General features: G+C 38.2%; 1 protein-coding gene across 3 annotated transcripts in view; it reads left to right on the top strand.

Annotated features, from left to right (window-relative positions):
- The first annotated feature begins 2654 nt into the window (after positions 1–2654).
- The window catches only part of Serpinb11 (serpin family B member 11), a 20015-nt gene continuing 2220 nt past the window's right edge, over positions 2655–20449 (top strand). Inside the window, exons 1-7 of one of the 3 annotated variants that reach the window (XM_023723147.1) lie at positions 2655–2735; positions 11522–11708; positions 12995–13054; positions 14070–14198; positions 16782–16899; positions 18769–18911; positions 19536–19688. In XM_023723147.1, coding sequence (XP_023578915.1) covers positions 11541–11708; positions 12995–13054; positions 14070–14198; positions 16782–16899; positions 18769–18911; positions 19536–19688 — 771 coding nt within the window. In that variant the 5' untranslated portion in view covers positions 2655–2735; positions 11522–11540. The remainder of the gene's footprint in view (positions 2736–11521; positions 11709–12994; positions 13055–14069; positions 14199–16781; positions 16900–18768; positions 18912–19535; positions 19689–20449) is intronic. The other 2 variants (XM_004638252.2, XM_023723148.1) reach the window with 2 other exon arrangements.

Genomic DNA, 20449 nt, shown 5'->3' with positions numbered 1-20449 from the left:
TGTTGATTCCCTTCTATCCCTTCCCAGATAAACTACATCCACTTGAGGCTTTGTCTTTGACATTGCCTTCAAAGAATTCGGCTTATGATCTTGGGGGTGGGGAAGAAGTGAATTGAGAGTGTAAATCTATGCATAGACAGTTATGTCAGTGGGCCTCCTCCCACTTGGGAGGAAAAATGAGAAGTATGAACTTCCTTCCTAAGAGGGGAAAATAATAGAAAAAGTAATATAGATCAAGGACATAAAACTATTTCCTCTAATGAGTCTAATTCTTAAGAAGTGTAACAGTTGAGAAATGCTAAGAATGAAAATTCATATTCCAGACAGAGATACTGCCTGGGAACTCGAGCCAGGGGCTTTCTCAGTTGTCCCAGTGTTATCAGTTTTGTGATATCTCCACCCATTTTTATGAACAAGCCAGAGACAGATTTGAAGGCGAAAGGAGGTGGTGCCTCATCCTGTGTGCCACATGTGGATCCCAGGAAACCCATAGAGACTGCTCCTTCTTAGATCCAGCAGCAAGAAATGTGAGTGGGAAGAAGGTTCATCTTCTGCTTTACCCATGGACTACACATATGAAAATTCAAGCGACATCCTCTCGTGCAGCAGCACCTTATAGCCCCAGGAACATTCCTGCAGAGAGAGACACCAGCCTGTAGGAGGATCCAGGCCCTTCTTGGATCAATTGGCCAAGAACGTACTTCTTAGAAGATCCAGCATCCTGTGGTAGCAGAAGTGGCTATTCCCGGTAGTGAATGTTTGTCAAAATCACCAAGAGCTGCAAAAACTCCAAGTAGCAGCTTCTGAGTAGTTTCTACCAAGCATACATTGGGTAGGAAGCAGCACTGCTCCACCAGGTGTGAGGGAAGGAAGAAGCACTTAGTCCAGTGAGACAAAGAAAAGGGCTGGTGCGGAGATTAAAAAGCCAAGTAAAGGAAGTCCCAGCCAGCATGAGTCCAGATCCCAGAAGCTGAGCATGTGTGTGGTCATGAGAATGCCTCTGCTCTTTCTCCCCAAATCTTCCTTCTCCTCTTCTTCCACCCAGAATTTTCCACCTTAATCTGCTTTTCACATGCCTCTTCTTTCTGCACTCATGTTTGTTATTATGAAACTAAAGTTTTCTCTAGAAAAAAGTAAAGAATTTCATGTTCTTTTCTTATGTAATCTCAAGAGATTTGAAAACAGATTCAGGAAGTAGATGATCAGCCCTTACGGTGAATATAAGTTTTCCACGCCACGGAGCACCCAGCTGAACATGACCCTCATCAGAAGAATCATGCTCTGAGCAGAAAGAAGCTTGGAGACAGGATCTCCTTTTAGTTCTCTGTGATGCTTGCATGTAATTATTTTTTATAAGAATCTTGGGCCCAGTAAATATTAGGACCATAATTTTAGATACAGCTTTCTGGTTTTCCTGTCTTGCAGTACAGTTTAATTTTGACTGATATAAGATATACAGCACCCTGAAGATGGAAAAAAAAAATCATGGCTACGAGGGACTGTCTCTGATCACTGAACACAGTGCCATCTGCCTTTAGGGTTTAAGCCTCACTCACTGCGGTATCATCCTGAGAAGCTGGGGTATGTGTAGCAGGGAGAAGACTGACCTTTGGGAAGCAGGGCTTTTCCATAATGAGCCAGGAGAGTAGGGCATGACTAAACCTGGAGGGGACAAGATTTCAGGACGCATTTGCAGAATAGTTCCAAAGCCCCATACATGGTTTTCTCTTGAGAACAAGTAGGTTTCTGCTAGGATGGCCTGGACCTGATGGCCTGGCTAGCCTGAGGAATGGGTGACTCTGTGCCACTGTTTTCTCTTGCATGCTGGCCCACCCTTACACCTTAGGGTGTTTTACTTTTCATACTTGTATTTGACCCAAAGTCATTCTGTTTCTTTTCCTATCCTCACTAAAGTGTTGGTAACATTTACATTTGTCTTGATCAATTCGGCTCGGGACAAAAAGGACCTAGAAGCCACTTCCTGAAGGAGATTCCAGTACCACGAAGCCTAGTAAGAATAATAGTTTAGGCTATTGCACACCCTAAATATTTTCTGTCTCCAGGTTTAATCGTTTCTTCTAATCTAGTTTTTCTCACTTTGAATATTGAATGTCTCAGGCGTAACACTCACTGTACATAGTGGTGATTTGTTGCTTCTACCAAGCTTTTAAATTGAAACCACAGAATAAGTGCTGCTTGAGCGCACTTGTGTTATTTTTATGGGACAAGATTTACAGGCCAGCAGACGGATGAGGCTCTACATAAAAACCATGCACAAGGGCTCCACAGATCTTGGGATAAATATGCCTCAGGCTGGGAAGCATTTGTCACCACTGAAATCTTTCTTGTTGAGTAGCTTTGTGTCATTGGCAATCCCTGGAATTCTAAACATGGCAATGTCAACAGGATCTGATAATGGTGCTCCAAAGACAGCTTGTCTTTCTTGAATAAAGGCTAAGCTTGCTCATGTTTCCACAGTAGTAGGTGGAGGAGGTTAAGAATTAGGTGCTTCTCCAAAAACTGCTGACCAACCTGAGATTCTCTCAAACTCTCAAGGCCTTTAGAAGGACTTCCTCTTTAGGCAGGACTTCCCACTTGGCAGGTCAGGAGCTGAATCACTAACAACACAGATGGAAAAAGGAGGGGCAAAAAGTGAAGGGTTGTATTTCCTCTGAGGGACATAGCTCCAGTCTTACCTGACAACCTGTCCACATCACCACCAGGAAACAGCAAAGGTAAAGAAAAATATTTCTATACTTTATATTATTTGAATTTGTGGTCTAAAGGGAACAACTAAGAGTAAAAATGTGGCTTTTGATAGGTGTGGTATGAACTAGAGGAGAGGGAAGTTTGCTATTTAATGAATGTGCCTTTTTCTGACCTGTGGATGAATCCATTAACCCGTCAAAAGCCATTAACAACATGTGTTTCATAGTCTTTGAGGTGGGTTCACTTGATCTCAGCTATCTGATTTGTGTAGTAGAGTGGAATGCAGTTGTTATTTTCTACTTGCCAATAATCCTGATTCGAAACAGAGCTAGTCACACCAGGCTGTGTTCTCTGTATTGATGAAGTACTTAGCTTCTGAGAGGATCTCATTTCAATTAAACTGGCCTTATTAATAGGTTTGCTTTGGGAATTATTTATTAGTTTATCTTTTTTTCCTATGGGGTGATAAAATTATTCTCTTGACTAATATATATTTTTGTGTACATAGATAGAAAGTGTCTGTCAGGGTTTATACTTGTGTGATGAGGTGAATATTCTGAAATTTTTACTATTTCTAGCTCTATCCCAGCTGTTTCAGCTTGTAAAAAGCTGATATCTTAACACCCTTGGAAGCATGTCTCCCCTAGAAGAATGTACCTGGACCCTCTGTCCCCTTTGAGTCCTTTCCTATCACTATTTCCTTCCAAGATACATTCCCCTCTTATGTCCCCCCCCCCCGAAAGACCTCCTTTTCCTACCTTAGGAAGGCTTAAGCTTGGGTATCTTTCTTTTATTTTTCCTCTCATAGATATCTGCAGATGACAAATTTCTTTTGCTTGGTAGAGATTTTTCTCTCCCTAAAAAGTAGACAGGACTACTTGAGAATTTCTTTCGCATCTCTTTACTCTTTGGATTAAATTTGGAACTCGTTTATTTCTAAAGTGTGTCCAGCTCTTCCTCACCACCTGACTGTGTGGGGCCTTCTTGGGAGGTCTGTGTATCCTTGATAAGATTCTGTGTACACTGAGAATTCTGTCTTTTCTGGGCTTTCCTTCTCTTCCCTGAAATAGACTAAGCAGTGTGAATTTCTCTAGAAGTTGTAAACAGTTGAACTGTTTACTTTGCCAATATGAATTGGTTCTTGCATTAATGTGGAAAACACTGACAACTTCAGAGGCTCATTTTCTCTGCCTTAGATGAGTGTACAATCCAGTGAGGAAGACATTTCATGCAATGAACTCCACTCTGGACATTTATCTACACATGCCTTTGTGCCTGCAAACACAATTGCCCAGAGGTAGATGGAAAGTTTTACGAAAGTTACTGCATAAAATTGGTTGAGCATAAGATTAACCTTGGTGCTATGTTGTGAAAGGACTTTACTAATACTCAAAAAAGTAAATTCTGGAAAACAAAAAGAGATAGTTGTCATCTTCAGTCTTCATTTATGATCATTAAAACTCCATCTTGGCTGGCTTAGTAGCTCAGTGGACTAAAGCACCTGCTTAGGCAGAGCTCAGTGGCCCAGGTTCGATCCCTGGTGTGCTGTGCTGGGCCTGCCTGTGGGGTGTGCTGGGACAGCAATTGAGACTGAGCATGGTGGTGCATGCCTGTAATCCCAGCTCTTGGGAGGCTGAAAACAGGAGAATCACTATGAGTCCGATCTATGTAGTGAGACTCTGTAGACCCTGTTGTAAATACAGAAAAAATCCAACAACAATAACAACCCCCTCCAAAAAAAACTCCATCTTGCCAATAAACCTAACAAATATTAAAGTCCTTGAGTCTTGAGTCAAGTCTATTTATATATTTTCAATAAAATTTTGGAAAAACCTGAAGTTAAAGTATTCAGTTTTGGGCCAGGGATATGGCTCAGCGACATAGTGCGCCTGCCTGGCAAGTGCAAGGTTGTAAGTTCAATTCCTGGGAGAAAAAGAGAGAGAGAGGGACAGAAAGAGAGAGAGAGAGAGAGAGAGAGAGAGAGAGAGAGAGAGAGAGAGAGAGAAGAGAAACAGAGGAAACATTTAGCTTTTATACTATAAAGTGAATTCCTAAAGAGCTTTAGGCAGTAACTGTGAAGTGTGACTAAGTTATACTTTTTAACTGAAAACTATTACAATATGACTGCTAATGTTCTATACTTTGGACAAAACTTTTTAATGCTTCAAGTAAATCACTACCCTTATAAATAGTGATGACAAGGACAGTGCAATAAAATGAAATCATTCAATCTCAAATAAAAGCTGAATATCACATGGAGGCAAGTGCGAGGAGCTCGGAGTTGGAAGAAATGAACTCCTGTTCCAGTCCTGACCCCCTTTCACCTACACTGTGTGAACTCCAGAGGCCTTGCTGCTTCCTCTGCAGAGCTGCAGGAGCAGGGCTCATCATGCAAGGGATCAGACTAGGAATTGTCCCCATGCAGTGCTTGGGATACATGGGAATGCTGGGGTTCAGTCACCTCCCTTACACAGAAGTTCCTGTACAGCCACGCAGTAGATATGGACGAGCGCGTTCATCCCAGCACTGTTTGCGATGTTGCAAACCAGGCGGTCACTTGGGCATCTGCTTCTAGGGGATGGATAGGCAAATATAGTGGAAGCATGGCAATGTGTGTTTCCATAGGAACATGAATGGATCTTCAAAGTACCACACTTTGAAAAATAAGATTTTTTTTTTTTTTTTTTTTTTTGCGGAACCAAGGATTGAACTCAGGGCCTTGGGCTTGCCAGGGAAGCACTTAATCCACTGAGCCATCTCCCCAGCCCCTAAAAAAGTAAGATTTAATAGAAGTGCTTTTATGAAAATTAAAAATATTTAACAAAATTAATATTTAACATAAACACATATGAAAGGATACCCATTAAATAAATTTGAAAAAGCTGTTATGTTTGGAAGTGGAAGGAGAATAAATTAGGTCCATGATGGTAGGTAAAGAAGAGAATGACTTTTGTAGGCCACATTCCTCAAGGAGTGTGGCTACTTCAACTTCCTATAGTTATGGTTCTCAAAGAAGAAAGAGCTTAATAAATATGTTGCACAAAGTGTTCTGGCAGTGTAGTCCAAACTTTTTCTTAGCTACTTCATAATTATATGACTTCAGCAACTATGAGAGAGGTAAATTTTATAGTAATGATGTGATGAAATTTCAGAAAGAGATACTAGTATTTACTTAGGACTCTAAATCTGAAAGTATACTTCAGAAATTGACCTTGCTACTTAACTTTATTTTTCTTTCTTTCTTTCTTTCTTTCTTTCTTTCTTTCTTTCTTTCTTTCTTTCTCTCTCTCTCTCTCTCTCTCTCTCTCTCTCTCTCTCTCTCTTTCTTTCTTTCTTTCTTTCTCTTTCTTTTTGCAGTATTAGGGATTGAACTTAGGACTTTGCTTTTGCCAGGCAAGTGCTTATTCTACTGAGTTATCTCCCTGGCCCACTACCTAACTTTAACATTAAAAAAATATTTTATTTATTTATATTTTGGTAGAGGGTCTTGCTATGTAGGTTGGACTCATAGTGATCATTCTGTCTCAGCCTCCCCAGCACTGGAATTACAGGTGTGTTCCACCATGCTAGGTTTTGGTGGCTGGCGAGGCATACAGTACTGGGGATTGAACCCTGGTCCTTGTGCTTGCCAAGCAGGTTCTTAGACCACTGAGTTAGCTCCCCAGCCCTCTACTAGCTAACTTTATACACTACAATGCAGAATAAAGTACGAAGAAAATCTGGCTTAGATATGTTTCATAACTAGGTGAAATTTCATTATTAGATCATGTAATAAAGGATCTGTTATCAGTACGCATGTCATAGAGAAATTCATTAAAATTAACTTGAAAGACAACATCTTAGTTGAAGACAGAAGATTATATTTCAGGCTAAAAAAAGTTTAGTAAAACCCCCTTTTGTATCTTAAAGCAATGAAGAGCAAAGAATAGTATAATCCAGTCTTGTTTTCATATAACTGCTGAGTAGTTTAACAAATGGAATGAACAACTGGAATGTTAGTGAAAATTTTAGGGCAACCAATTTGATTACAAGAAAGTGTTAGCACCATTTTTAACCCAGATAAATGCCACGAGTGGCATATCTCCTTTTGGCCCTTCTCTGATTGAGTGTGGACAAGCCACGTGCTGTCTCCTTGCCCAGCTCTGAGGGCTGCGCTACTTGGCTCTGTCTGACCATCAGAGCACACAGCCTTGCAGTTCTGCGAGCAGCATGCCACTAATGCCTGCTCCTATGACAAGCAGAGTCACACCCTCAGGAACACACCTCCACTTAGATAGGCACAGGCTGAAGACAAGCGGATAACCAAAAGAAGTATACAAGAACGGGTACCAGACAACTGTCACGGTGTTGTAGGGAATAGAGGCCTCAGCAAGGGCGACAAAAGAGGGCACAGCTGTAATCTAAAAAATCAGAAGTAAAAGAATGAAATATTTTCAGATCCCTGAAGAATAAATAACAGAAAATATGTAGCTTCTCTAGCAAAACATGAAATATAGAACTAGTGGGCTAACCAGCCTTTGTGTACAATGATATGTAAGTTCCTAAAGTTAGTTAGGATGCATTTAGCTGTAGAAAGATAAATCACAACTGAGTTAGCTTATTTCAAATAAGGAAAAACTTCCATCTAATATAATAAGAAATTCCAAGGTAGGGTAGGTCCAGGTTCTTAATCCATGTGTCATCAAGGACTCAGCTTTTCCCTGTCTTTTCTCCCTGACATCCTCCTCATTACTCTTTGGCTGGCAACTTCATGGTCATAAAATAGTGCTGCAATAGGGCTTACACATAGATGACACAGCTCGGACAGGAAGAAGAAGAAGGCTGATTTTCTCCCGTGGGCCTCTTCTAATTAGCAGGAAGTCTTTTGCGGGAGCCCACCATCAATTTTTCTTGTTGCCTAACTGGTGAGGATTATGACATCTTCTAAGTCCTAATCCATTCAATGACATGGCAAAAAGAATGATCTAAATTGGTTGAGGCCAGAAACAAGGCTTACTTCAGGGGACTGGAGGGGGTTAGAGATTCCTTTGAACTATACAGTGATGAAATCTCCATCAAAACATATTCACTGAGCCTGGAAAAAAATGGAAGGAAAGAGATGAGTGGCATACAATCAAGACTTTTTTTTTTAAATGCTCTCTGGAGAGAATTTGAAGGCACCTAAAAAGAGGAAAAGACATGTTCAAAAATTGAATATGGAAGAGAGCCTTCATTTAATTGTTGTATCTTATACAACAATCTGGGAGTTGGAGGGAGAGAAATCATTGAAAAGCAAATCATACAAAATCAGTTTTGATGTTTATGGATAAGGAAGAGGGGAAAGACAGGGGAAGAGGAAGAGATGGATAATGGGGAAAAGAGAGAGAGAGAGGAGAGAGAGAGAGAGAGAAAGATCAAGAGAGGCAGAGAAAGAAGGAGAGAAATGAGGGGAAGAAAAGAGAAAGAGGAAGGAGAGAGAAGAGAGAGAAAACAGACAGAGAAGATACAAACTTGGGGATGCAACTCTGCTCTATCAGGAGCTGTCTAGTGTTGGCTTTCTCCTCCATGGGGTGTGCAAAGCTGCCTTTCTGCAGTCTGATTGACCAATGCTTTGGCTTCCTATTTCATATTTTTTTTTGGATGTTTAAATCTCTGCTCATGCTAACCCTTTTGTCAGGAATGCTTTTACTATATGTATATGCCTGGATGACTCTTGCTTTATAAAATACAGCAGGGACTTTGCCTTCTTCAGGAAGCCTACATGTACCCTCAACTTATCTCATATCACTCTCCTGTGTTTTTATATTATTTTTCATACACTTGCATATCATTTTACCTATCAGAGCAAAATATCTTCCTTCATTTCTATCATAGATGCTTATTAATCAGCTACTTTATGGCCAGGGCTGGTCTAAGTGCTAGAATAATAGATAAAAACAAAACAAAGTCTTTATTTGCAGACAGTATTCTAGAAGGAGGAGAATATATCAGAAAATATATTCATATACAGTAAAACAGGCAATGATCTATGCTAAGAAGAAAAATAAAATAATGAGAGGGAGGGACGTGGGCTGATGTTTTTGAAGGAAAAGGCCCAGGAGCCTTACAAGAGATGGTATCTGAAGAAAGAAATGATTGAACTGCTGGAGGGAGCCAGTTGAATACCTTTGGAAAGAGCATCCTGGAAGGAGGATACAAGTAGAAAATGACCCGAGATGGACATGCTGACGTGTTGAAGAAATGGAAGGAGTGGCATCCACAAAGAGCACAAGCTACTGGGAGACTGGGAGGAGATGAGGTCTAAGAGAGAGCTGGGACCAGACTGGGAAATGGTAGTTTCTTCATCTCTGAGAGACAGAAAGAACTGGAGTCTCTAGTAGAGGAAAGTATGACAATTCCGCTTTAAAAAAAATCACCATGGGCTGGTGAGATAGCTCAGCAGACTAAAGCACCTATTTAGGCAAGCTTAGGAACCACAGATAGCTTGTGGTTCTCTCTCCAGCACCACAAGCACCAGAGCCTCCCCCAGGGCAAGCTGAGCTGGCCATGGAGTCCAAGCATAGTGGCACAGGCCTGTAATCCCAGCACTGGAGTGGCTGAAAACAGGAGGATAACTATGAGTCCAAGATGCATAGTGAGACCCTGCACAACCAAATGCATTTAAAAAAAATCACTATGTTTCTGAGTAAAAGACTGAAGTTGGCAGAGAGTGTGCAGACTGTCATGAAGTTCCAGGAGAAAAGGGATGGTACCTTTGGCAAAGTGGAATAGCAGAAATGCTGAGAAAGGTGAGCACAGTGAATTTTTTTCAAACTAGAGAAAACAGAATGTTTTCATAGATTATATGTGAATGACAATGAGAAAGTAGTTAAGTATGGTTGTACATTTTTAGCTTGAAAACATGAAAAGCTGAAGTTATCATCCGTGGAGGTGAAGAATTTGCTGGAGGTAGAGAAGGGAATAGGGAAAATAAGAGTTTATTATTTGACATGTTAAGTTTGAGATATCTACTAGACATCTGTGGAGATGTCAGTAGGCAGTTGATGTATAGGCGTGGCATTCAGGGTCTTCTACTGTAAATGCAGGAGTAAACAGCTTCCTAGGGACACTTAAGACATAATGTTGGATGAGATCACAAGATATGTGAAATAAAATTAATGACAGGCTGAAGATTTCAATTCTGAGGTATAATGATGCAAAGAGACTGAAAATGGAGAAAGATCCGGCACAAGAGAGTAAGATAGTGTTACCACAGAGATCTGTGTGAGCTGAAAGAGAATGCTCATGCGGTAGCCAAAATGAGAAAATGCTTAATGGCAGTGAGCTTTTTAAGAATGAAGTCTCAGGCTGGAAAGATAGCTCAGGAGACTAAGTGTCTGCTTAGGCAATCGCAGGACCTGGGATTCAATCTCCAGTACCACATGCCATGCTGTCCCACACCCAGGAGGGTGTTAGCCAGCGACTGAGTCTGGGCGTAGTGATGCAAACCTGTAATTCCAGCACTGGGGAGACTGAAAACAGGAGGATCACTATGAATCTGAGCTGCATAGTAAGACCCTGTACCAAATATATCAACTGAAAGAAAAAAGAATGAAATCTTCCCAGTACAGAACTCTTTGTGTTCATTTTTGTATCTATAACACTCTGCAATTAGAGGTGCTCAGTAAATACTGTAGGACAATTAGAATAAACACTTCCTTCTCTGCATGCTCTTCTCCTAATATAAAATGAATTCCAGCATAATGATTTTTTTCTCTGAGATTCTTCTCCTCCATTCCTCAATTTTCACTGACATATAGTGCAAATGTGGGTTGAGGGCTCTGATTACCACCCAATGTTATGACTATTGGGGTTCATATCCAGAATATCCCCTCAAATTCTCATATACCTAAAGGCTGAGCTTTGGGAAGGCTATTGGCTCTTGAAGGCATTATAATTACCCATGGATTCATCCAATGGGGAGTTCGGCCACCTCATATAAGGTTAAGAGGTGGGGCCAGGTCAGAAAAGACAGGTCACATGGGACATGGCCTGGAAGCATCTACTTCTCTTCCCAGCTTCCCTTTCTATCTCTACTTCCTGGCTGCCATGATGTGAGCAGCTTTCTTGTGAGGTTGGCCCTTCCACTATGCCCTTGCTGTGCTGGGGCCTGCTAATCATTCTGAAACTGAGATCCCAGATAAGACTTCCCTCTTTTCATTTATGGATGCTAGGCATTGTATTTTAGTAACAAAGGGACTAAGAAAGTGACCATCTTTCTAGCACTGTCTTACTTTCTCACAGAAGAATAGGAAATGAAGACTCATTAAGAAGATAAAATTGTACAGAGAATTTTGCCCAAGTTTATCTCACTGTGAATTTGTTTGTAGAAGAGTGGCCATGGTGAAAGTGTACTCTTTCTGGGAGACTGGAAGATGGCCAGTCTAGTGGCAACCTATCATGTTTGTCTCAGATTGTGTAGCTTAAGAATGTTTCTGCACAAATTCCAAAATGAGAAATGTCTTAAAGCATGGAAATTAAGTGCACAAATATTCAACTACTTTAGCTTTTTTTTGCTTCCAAAGAATAACACATAATTCTTTAATATACACAAGTGTCAGCAAAATAGCTTTGAACTATTGGTTGAAGAAATAGAATATGTTCTATTCATTAGAATTGAAAACAGTGGTGGATTTTTCCTTCTCAAATTTGGTAATTTCTTAGAAACTATAAACAGGGTACGTGATTGTTCATGAAGCAGTGTGCTTAGACATTTACATTTGTGAAATGTAATAACTGAACTCCTTATTATCAGGAGATGTTCTAAGATTTATTTTCTCTTTCTGTTCTTAAGCAGTGAAATTGGCATAAAAATGCAATCCCTCAGCACAGCAAATGTTGAATTTTGCCTTGATGTCTTCAAGCAGCTGAACAGTAATAATGCAGGAGATAACATCTTCTTTTCTCCATTGAGTATGTTTTATGCTCTAAGTTTGATCCTCCTTGGTTCCAGGGGAACCACTGAAAGGCAAATAGGAAAGGTAAGGAGTATAAGAGAGACTACTGTAGAGCCCATATATCTTACCCATGTCTCCTCTGATCTGAATTACTAAATTGCTGCCAAATCCTCTGATCTACATTGCTGCCATCTTCATAAACGAAAACTATTATCAAGTAAAAGAAAAACATATTTATGCAAATGACATTTTTAAAAGAGAAATACTTTAAATAAAATATCAAATTCTAATTCAAAAAATGCAACATACGTAATGCAGTTTCTTTCTATCAGGAGTACTATCAGAAATAAATCTCAATATTTTGCTGAGTTTACACACCTATAATATTCAATAACGGAACTTAGAACAAATGAGGTATACCGATGAATGTCCATTTTGTATCTGTGTATTCAAAGTGGTTGGGATAGATATATAGTTGCATTCTCTTAATGAATAGAATGATTTGTTCTAATGGTGTTTGTAAATAGGATCACAAGTCCACATCTTGTACAGCAATTAACCACTAAGAAGAATATATGCAGTGTATTATTTGTTGAAACTGTACTTTCGATTTGATTTGAAACTGTCTCATTGCTATCTGTTTATCAATAAAACTTTAAAAAAATAAATAAATCTCTGCATAAAATGTGTAGAGATCTTCCTTAAGTTATTTAAGCAAACTGGAGATCATGTGTATAGTACAGTTCTTGTCCTCTAGAGGTTTAAACTTAATAATGAAATTTACTGATGTTTTAGAAATTATCAAATTGCAAAAAAAAATCATTATTATATTTCTTCATGACAACTCCAGGCAGCAGGGAGAGACTATGATTTTCATTTTCAGGTTAGATAGACTAACTTTGGTCATGATAATTCCTATATGATATGAATGTTGCTCTACAGTATCTAGAAGATATTCTATACTCACTAATTCTTCAAATACTTGGTTTATTATTTGCATTGTGACAATGTATCATGGTTTACCTGGATCCAAGATGGGCACTGTTCCAGTAAGTAGCTTAGGGAGTGTAGCAAGGGAGCAGAAGGTCCGAGTGGTGAGTGAACTCAGCCGCTGGAGCCTGACAGTGGTCTGGGCAAGGTACTTCATCATTTATAACTCGATTTTCCTAAAATAAAATGAAACAGTATCTATTCATATAGTTGTTGGGGAGATTAATTAAGGTATATAAAGATTAATTTATGACTTGCCATGTGACATTATTAACTCTCCTTCATTTTGAACTGAAATGTAAAATGTAAAAAATTACAATTCTCAACTTTATGGAATCTAAATTATTTTTATGCCAATCCATCTCTTTTTCTTTTTCTAGGTGCTTCACTATCAGCATACTACAGAATCTTTAAAACTAGAGTTTAAGGATTCCTCTGAGGTATTATAATATTATGGCTGAATGTCAAATGCTTTTTAACATAAGAGCACCAAGAAACTATTGTCTTGGGATAGAGTAACAAAGATCCTCCTTTGTCCCATAAAGAAGGTGCCTCTGTCTCCATTAATCTTATTGTTGATCAATAGAACTTATAGAGCTCAACACAATGATGATGAGAATAGCAACAACAACATCCCTCAGATGTGGTTAACTGACTTATTGCTATCCTTACTCATATTTTTCTGTTCTGTGTCTCTTGTTGAGTCTGACAACCTTCTCTATGTACTGTTAGAGGTTTCCAGTCTATGGAGGGGACTGAGATAGGACTATGAATGACAGTTATGTGGTATCCCTGATGCTCCTCATCTCACACACTCTGTGACAGTGCTATCCACTTTTTTTCAGGAAGAACATTTATTTTGACATGAAAGTTGCTTCACAAAACCCTAATTATTATTAGATTAAATTTGATAGTTTGAAAATCACTGCTTTAGAGACTATAAACATAGTCTCTATGATGTCCATGGATTCTTAATTACCTGTAAAATCTATTAGGACTAAATAGGTAGTTTAATTATTGCCACTAAGGGACAAATGAATATATCAATCTTGTTCATAGAACAGCTGGACTATTTGATTAAGTAGACATATAGAAAACTAAGACATCCAAAAGAATATGCTAGAAAAGAGAAATTATCTTACAAGGTGAAAGGTACAGAAAAACTTAGATTATTCCCCTAGATACTCCACTAGCATCTCTTTGTTCAAGTGAAAATGTTATATTTTGAATTAAACTATTAGAACCAACAAGTACATATGATTCTACCCACAGTCTACAAACCACATTCCCAGTGGTGAAATTATTGTAGTAAAAATTAAGTATTCCTGTATCCATTACCACTTTAAACAAAGGTATACATCTTGCTCTCTAGATATTGTATTCACATTATTTATGACTTAACAGTGGCATGAATTCATGTCATTTGACATATCATTCTGTGTTTAATGGTGTCAGTGCAGCCAAGCTGGAAGAATACATTCAGAATTTGGAGCCCTTCTCTCTCAAGTCAACCAACCAGGTTCTAACTACACCCTCAGCATTGCCAACAGACTCTATGGGGCAAAGACGATAGAATTCTATCAGGTAAGCACAACTGGCACCCCGGAGTTTCACACTAACAAATCAGTGAAGATTGAGCAGTGTCTCAGGGCATTTGTGTCTAAGAGACTGATCTTGAATTAACTAAGCACTGAAGAGAACAGTTTTACCAGAAATTGTTACTATTACAAAATCCCTAAAAGTCAAAGATGAAGTACAAAACAAAATAGGTAAGAATTGTTTTTCATGGATGGGAAGAAACATATATTTTTCTATCTGTTAAAAGACTTAGTGACAAGCTATCAAGAGACAGTTTAAAGAACACTGAAAAAGGAGCTAAGAGATCTGTTTTATTCCCACTCAGGCATACAAATCTGGGCAGTAACCTCTATCTTTAAAATGAGAGGATTTGCCCAAACTTTTTCTTGCTTCAGAACTTTAACACTGCTCTTGCCCTTCCCTCAGAATATCTCAAGATATGGTTTTACTAAGTGCTCATTATGTACTTGTTATTTTACTTAACATAGTACAGGCATTATCTTACACAGTTATTACATTGCACTATGATAGAGGTACAAAATTTCAACTAATTCTGAAGACCGTGAAGCAAATTCTGCAAAGTCAAATGATAAGGCATAGAGATAATTAAATGACAACACCTAGACTTGGCCTCTAATTTTGTCTTCCTGTGTTTAATTGTTGGATCATCCTGTTGTTACTGAGGTGGAATACTAGTAGTACTGATGTAACTTTTGGTCAATATTGCTTAAATATCAGCTGAGACAAGTAAGATGGACTCTGGGGTTTTTCTTTTCCTTCCTCAACCCTGTAGGGCAGACTGTATCTTAGACATGAAAGATTTCTAGTAGACTTTGAACATCTTGGTGTACACAAACCACCCTGATGTTGTAGACATTTTGGGCACATTTTCTTCTACTACCCAGAAGCATATAGAAAACGTTTCATGGAGATTTCCTATAAAGTAGTGAGGATAAATGATCATGCTCCTTTAATTTTGAATTCCTTTTCTTACCTGTTTACCCTCCCCCAAACAGTGACACAGACATTGTAGTAGGTAAATATTAATTGAAAGTGATAATGCTTGCATCAGTTCCTGGAATGAGGAGCTCCTCATTACTATCTTGAAGATTGTGGTGAACTATGTTATGAGATTGCTGTTATCACAGCAGGATTCTGCCTGGAAAAACTACCATTTTGTAGGCTATCAGGAACCAAAAAAGAATTGTTCCAGCCACAGATGTACACAACCCAGGGCATCCTGGCTTTAGAGTATGGTCTCAAGGTATATTCATTTACCTAGAAATGATACTCTTTGGTAACCTGAATTAGACATACATGTTTAAATCCCACATTGTTTCTCTCATGTGAGAAATCAAAATGATCAATAAGGACCAAAATGTATAATAGACATTGGGAAATAAGAGGGACATTTTCAAATAGGGAGGGAGCAAGGGAAGTGGGAGAGGGAAAAGAAGAAATGGAAAAGAAAAAGTAGATGATAAAAGGGAAAAAATGGTAGCACTGCTTTTGTAATTAAGGAGGGAAAGAGATGTTGAAGGGAGGGGAGGGGATTAGGGAAAAAAGAATTGAGATATATTATGTACAGGTACAAATTCCCTATGTTGAATGTGATCATTGTATACATCTAAAATGCACCAATAAAATTAATTTTAGAAAATCATCCTCATGTAATTTTGCCACTAGTTAAACTTTGCTTGTCTTCAACATTGGATTAAGACACAAAAGATCCAAGTGAGGCCACTGAAAAGCTAGATCCCAGGCAGCCACTTGTACCCCTAATTTATGTCTAACTCTTGGATCAGATGTCCCCAAAGTCTCAGAAGTGAAACTATGGACAACTTCATTTGGGTCCCTGAAGACTTTGGTACTGCCTTGCAAGCAAGGAAGTAGAAAATTCCTCATTCTAGGAGTGAAGAGCCATGAGTTATGGTCCAAGGTGGCTCTAGGAGGCCATGCACAAGGGCTTGTGAGGTGGAATTTAAGAGACAGAGAGAGAGAGGTGGATTCTTTATGCTGAGTTAATATACTACTTTCATTTGGATAATATGCTATAGGTAAAAATAGTGAACATCTTAAAATATTCTTGTTGATACTGTATAAATTTTTTAGAAGTCAATTATCTACATCAGATATTATTAATATACTATTAATTTTATTCATGATGATTTATGAAGAAGTTGATACACATATATACTATCTGGTTATCAGTTTTGTTTATTATATGTGTGTTTTTCTTTTGCTTACAATGTGAGAGGAATTACTTCTGTTTCTTTGCTTTGAAGAGAAAGAATAAGAGCAGATTGAAAAGGTACTCGCCATACTGAAATTTGGCATTTCAGAACTAAAAAGGCCAGATATGACAGAAGTGACAACCAAACATATGTAAACACTGTTGGGCAGAATAGATTTGAAGTGTTGTCAAATTTATTTATTTTTCTTTAAAACAAATATGCGCATTTTTTCCTTTCAAACTTGAATACAAGAACTGCTTTTGTCTATGAGTTAAGATTTCAGAATACAGTAAACCGAAAGATTTTTGTCTTCTTTACAATATTTTTATATTGTTTGATCATGCTTTTTTTGTAGCAATATTTAAGCTGTTCTGAGAAAATTTACCAAGCCAGACTACAAGTTGTTGATTTTGAACAATCTACAGAAGAAACGAGAAAAACTATCAATGCTTGGGTTGGAAAGAAAACTAACGGTAAGTCCAAGGCAACTATGTCTACTCAGGCTTACTGTGTGCCGTTCTGACCAGCTCGCTGAGTCAGCGTGCTAACCAGGAAGCCAAGTAAAGTCCAGGACCTGACTGAGACGAATGGCAAAGTTACTGGGGCTGACTTGGAATGTCACTTAAAATCATTTGCCCTAATCTATGATCAGTGACTCCAAGAGTGGAAAATAAACACTATTTTTACTTTGTAGAAATGTTGTAAATTCTACCATTAAATTTGGTTGAAACCAAATCTACATTTTACAAGCGAAAAGACCCTATATATTGTTAAATGTTTCTTTTTTCAAATGGCACTGCAAATATTTGATACAAAGGTGTGTCCATTTCTTTATTTAAAAATATTTAGTTAAGGAGAAACTTAAGATGTGCACAGCAGAGAGACTATATCATGAGTTGTTTACCCAGGACTCAAATGCAGAGACACCGCCAGCCTGCCTTGCTGGTCACCGGTCAGCACTCACCTTGTCCCCACCACCTTGTCCGGGTTATTTTGAAGCAAATCCCAGCTATCGTCACTTTCATTATATACATATGTATAAATATGGGCCATTTTAATATAAATGCTAGAATAGTTACAAAATTGAAAGTGATCATTTAATATTAGAAATATTCAAAGAATGTTCCTATCTTCCCAGTTGCCTTTTGTGGTTTGAATTAGGATACAGACAACGTTTATACATTGTAGTTTGTCAGGTTGTCCCTTAAATCTTATTTTTTTTTCAAAATTAGTGTAGAAATACACATTAATATGGAAAAGTAAATTATTCTATTAAGCTAGTTGATAAATTATCATCACTGAAATTAGAAAAATAAAATATTTCCAACTCAGAAAGTGCACTGAGAGGCCACACCTCAGTCCCTCCTGGAAACTAATACCCTTCCCTTACAAGTGTAAATATTTTTCTTCAACTTCTCTTCCATGAGTATAGCATTTATCGCTATTCCTTTAGGTCTTCTAAAATTTTCTTTCACTCCCACTGATTGATTTTTGGTGATGGTGAGAACCGAACCCAAGACCTCTGCACTGATCTCTGCCCCTAGAGCTTTTCATTTTGAGACAGTCTTGCTCAATTTTCCAGGTGCACAAGCTAACTTCACCCTTGTGACCCTCTTGCACAAGCCTCCCCTAGTGCTGGGATGATAGGTGTGCACAGCCATGCTAAGCTCTTTTAAGAAGATCTTATATATTTCTCTGTGCTAAAGTTTTGTAACTTTTGATACTTTTTTTCTAGATATTTGAGGTGCTCCTTGAATTTTATCTAGTATCTATTATTATCTCATCTGCAATATCCCACTTTATAATATCATCAATATTTTTGCATCAATATTTTTTCTTGTTTTCAGCCTCCCCATTGCTGAGACTGCACGTGTGCGCCACCATGCCAGGACTTGGCTGCAGGCATAGTGAGCCTGTGGGTGGGTCCAACACAGCGTGTAGTGCCAGGGCTCAAATCCGCCTCCCTATGCTTGCCTAAGCAGGCACTTAGCCCACTGAGCTATCTTGCTGGCCCTTAAAGAATTTTCTAAATAAACAGTGACATAAAACAATGTACTGGATATAACTAGCTATGAGACAAATGATTCATTTCTAGTATACTAGCTCCTCCTTGAATGTTATCTTCTGAAGAAAAATAATGTAGCACATAATATCCATGGAAATAAAAGCCTTTGACAGGCTACCCTCTATGTTCAGGAGGTAAAGGTCTTCTCATGTCTCAATTTACTACTAGTTTTAAGAAGTGGATCTTAATTTCTTTGTTACTATTCAATTCTCTGTTATCATTAAAGTCAAAGCCTACAATTATCTTTTAAAATTTGTTTTGACTTGTTTTAATGTAGGAAAAATCACAAACCTCTTTGAAAAGGGCACTATTGACCCTTCCTCTGTCATGGTCCTGGTGAATGCCATATATTTCAAAGGCCAGTGGCAAAATAAATTTCAGGAAAGTGAGACAGTTAAATCCTGCTTCCAGCTAAGTGACGTAAGTATTTTATCTTCATATGGATGGCATGTTCAGGAGAAAGCAACAATCATTTAAGAATGATTTAGGAATATTTGGTGAAAATATTATTCTAAGTTGCTCTTAGTGTTTTCTATGAAGTTTTTTTTCCCTTATTAAGTGAAAGTAAGCAAGCTTTCTTACAGGACATACATCCAGAGCCTTTCCCTAACAGAGAAGAAATTTGTTGTTTTCCTAATATTCTATCTGTGCTTTTTTTCTATACATACTGTGCAAATTTTTCTAGCAGGATGTAAAATCACACTGTTTTTCTTCTGGGGTGTCTAATTGAAAATGATGCTGTGATTTTATCTTCCTATATGAATCATCATAAATATGAACTCTGGCTTTGTTTTTGGTAAAACCAGTGTGTGTATATATATATTTTTTTTTTCAAATAATTATCCAACTTTTAATTTTGTCTTATTTTAAAATGAAAAAAGATACTATGTACAGAGGAAAAGAATCAAAGGGTATATTTTATAATGCACATTTGTCTCATCCCTTTAAATGCAGATATTTCTGTTATACAAAAAAACCCTGTATATACATATTCACTCATGCATAAAACTGTGCTGCATAATTATAAGCTTTTTCTTTTAATAGGGTAAAACTGTAACTGTGGATATGATGCACCAAAGTGGAACATTTAAGTTGGCCTTCATAAAGAATCCACAGATGCAAGTTCTTGAGATGCCTTATGTTAATAACAAGCTGAGTATGATTATTTTGCTGCCAGAGCAGAATAATCTAGCAGAGGTAATATTACAAGAATGCCAGCAGGTGGCTAACACACACGTGTACACATGCACACTTTCTCTTACACACACACTTTCTGAGTTCTGTGATGCCTGTCCATCAGCTATTGATTTATGATATAGGAGCTATGAGAAGGGTCCTTGTCCTTCAGGACAATGTATGTAGGTAGGGAGACTCATTCTCACAATAAGATCAGTCCTTGGGCATTTGAGACACTTCTTTCCATAGTAAGGAATTTATAATTCTGTTTGATTCTTAGTCCATAGAAGCCTGATTAAGAAAACCAGTGACAATGTTCTGACCAAATTTCAACACACTTTCATGGACTTATTACTTTTTACATCATGGTTTGAGTAAGAAAAGGAACATCACAACCATGAAGAACAGGTCATAGTGGTGGTAGGAAGAGAGTCCAACCTTTCTTCCTGGCAACATCCAGAGCTGCTTTACATAGAGAGGCCTTGGAGCAACCAACCTCTCCCCTAACCTAGCCAGGGCCTCTCAATGCTTTCTAGAGTAACAAACCATTTCTTAGGACATCAGCAGAGTTCCTGTAAACCTATAGAAAATGACTTCACATATAAAAGGGCCACAGTGCTGGATTTCTTTTTCTTTTCTTTATTTTTTATTTATGTTTGAAGAGAGCACAGGGGCTGGGGAGATGGCTCAGTGGAATTAGCATTTCCCTGGCAAACACAAGGGCCTGAGTTCAATCCCCAGTTCTGCCAAAAAAAAAAAAAAAAAAAAAAGAACACAGCCTC

The sequence above is a fragment of the Octodon degus genome, unplaced genomic scaffold (assembly GCF_000260255.1).
Source record: "Octodon degus isolate 3935 unplaced genomic scaffold, OctDeg1.0 scaffold00097, whole genome shotgun sequence".
NCBI lineage: Eukaryota > Metazoa > Chordata > Mammalia > Rodentia > Octodontidae > Octodon > Octodon degus.
Note: the sequence above shows the minus strand (reverse complement) of the source record. Positions and strands in the feature narration are given on the sequence as shown.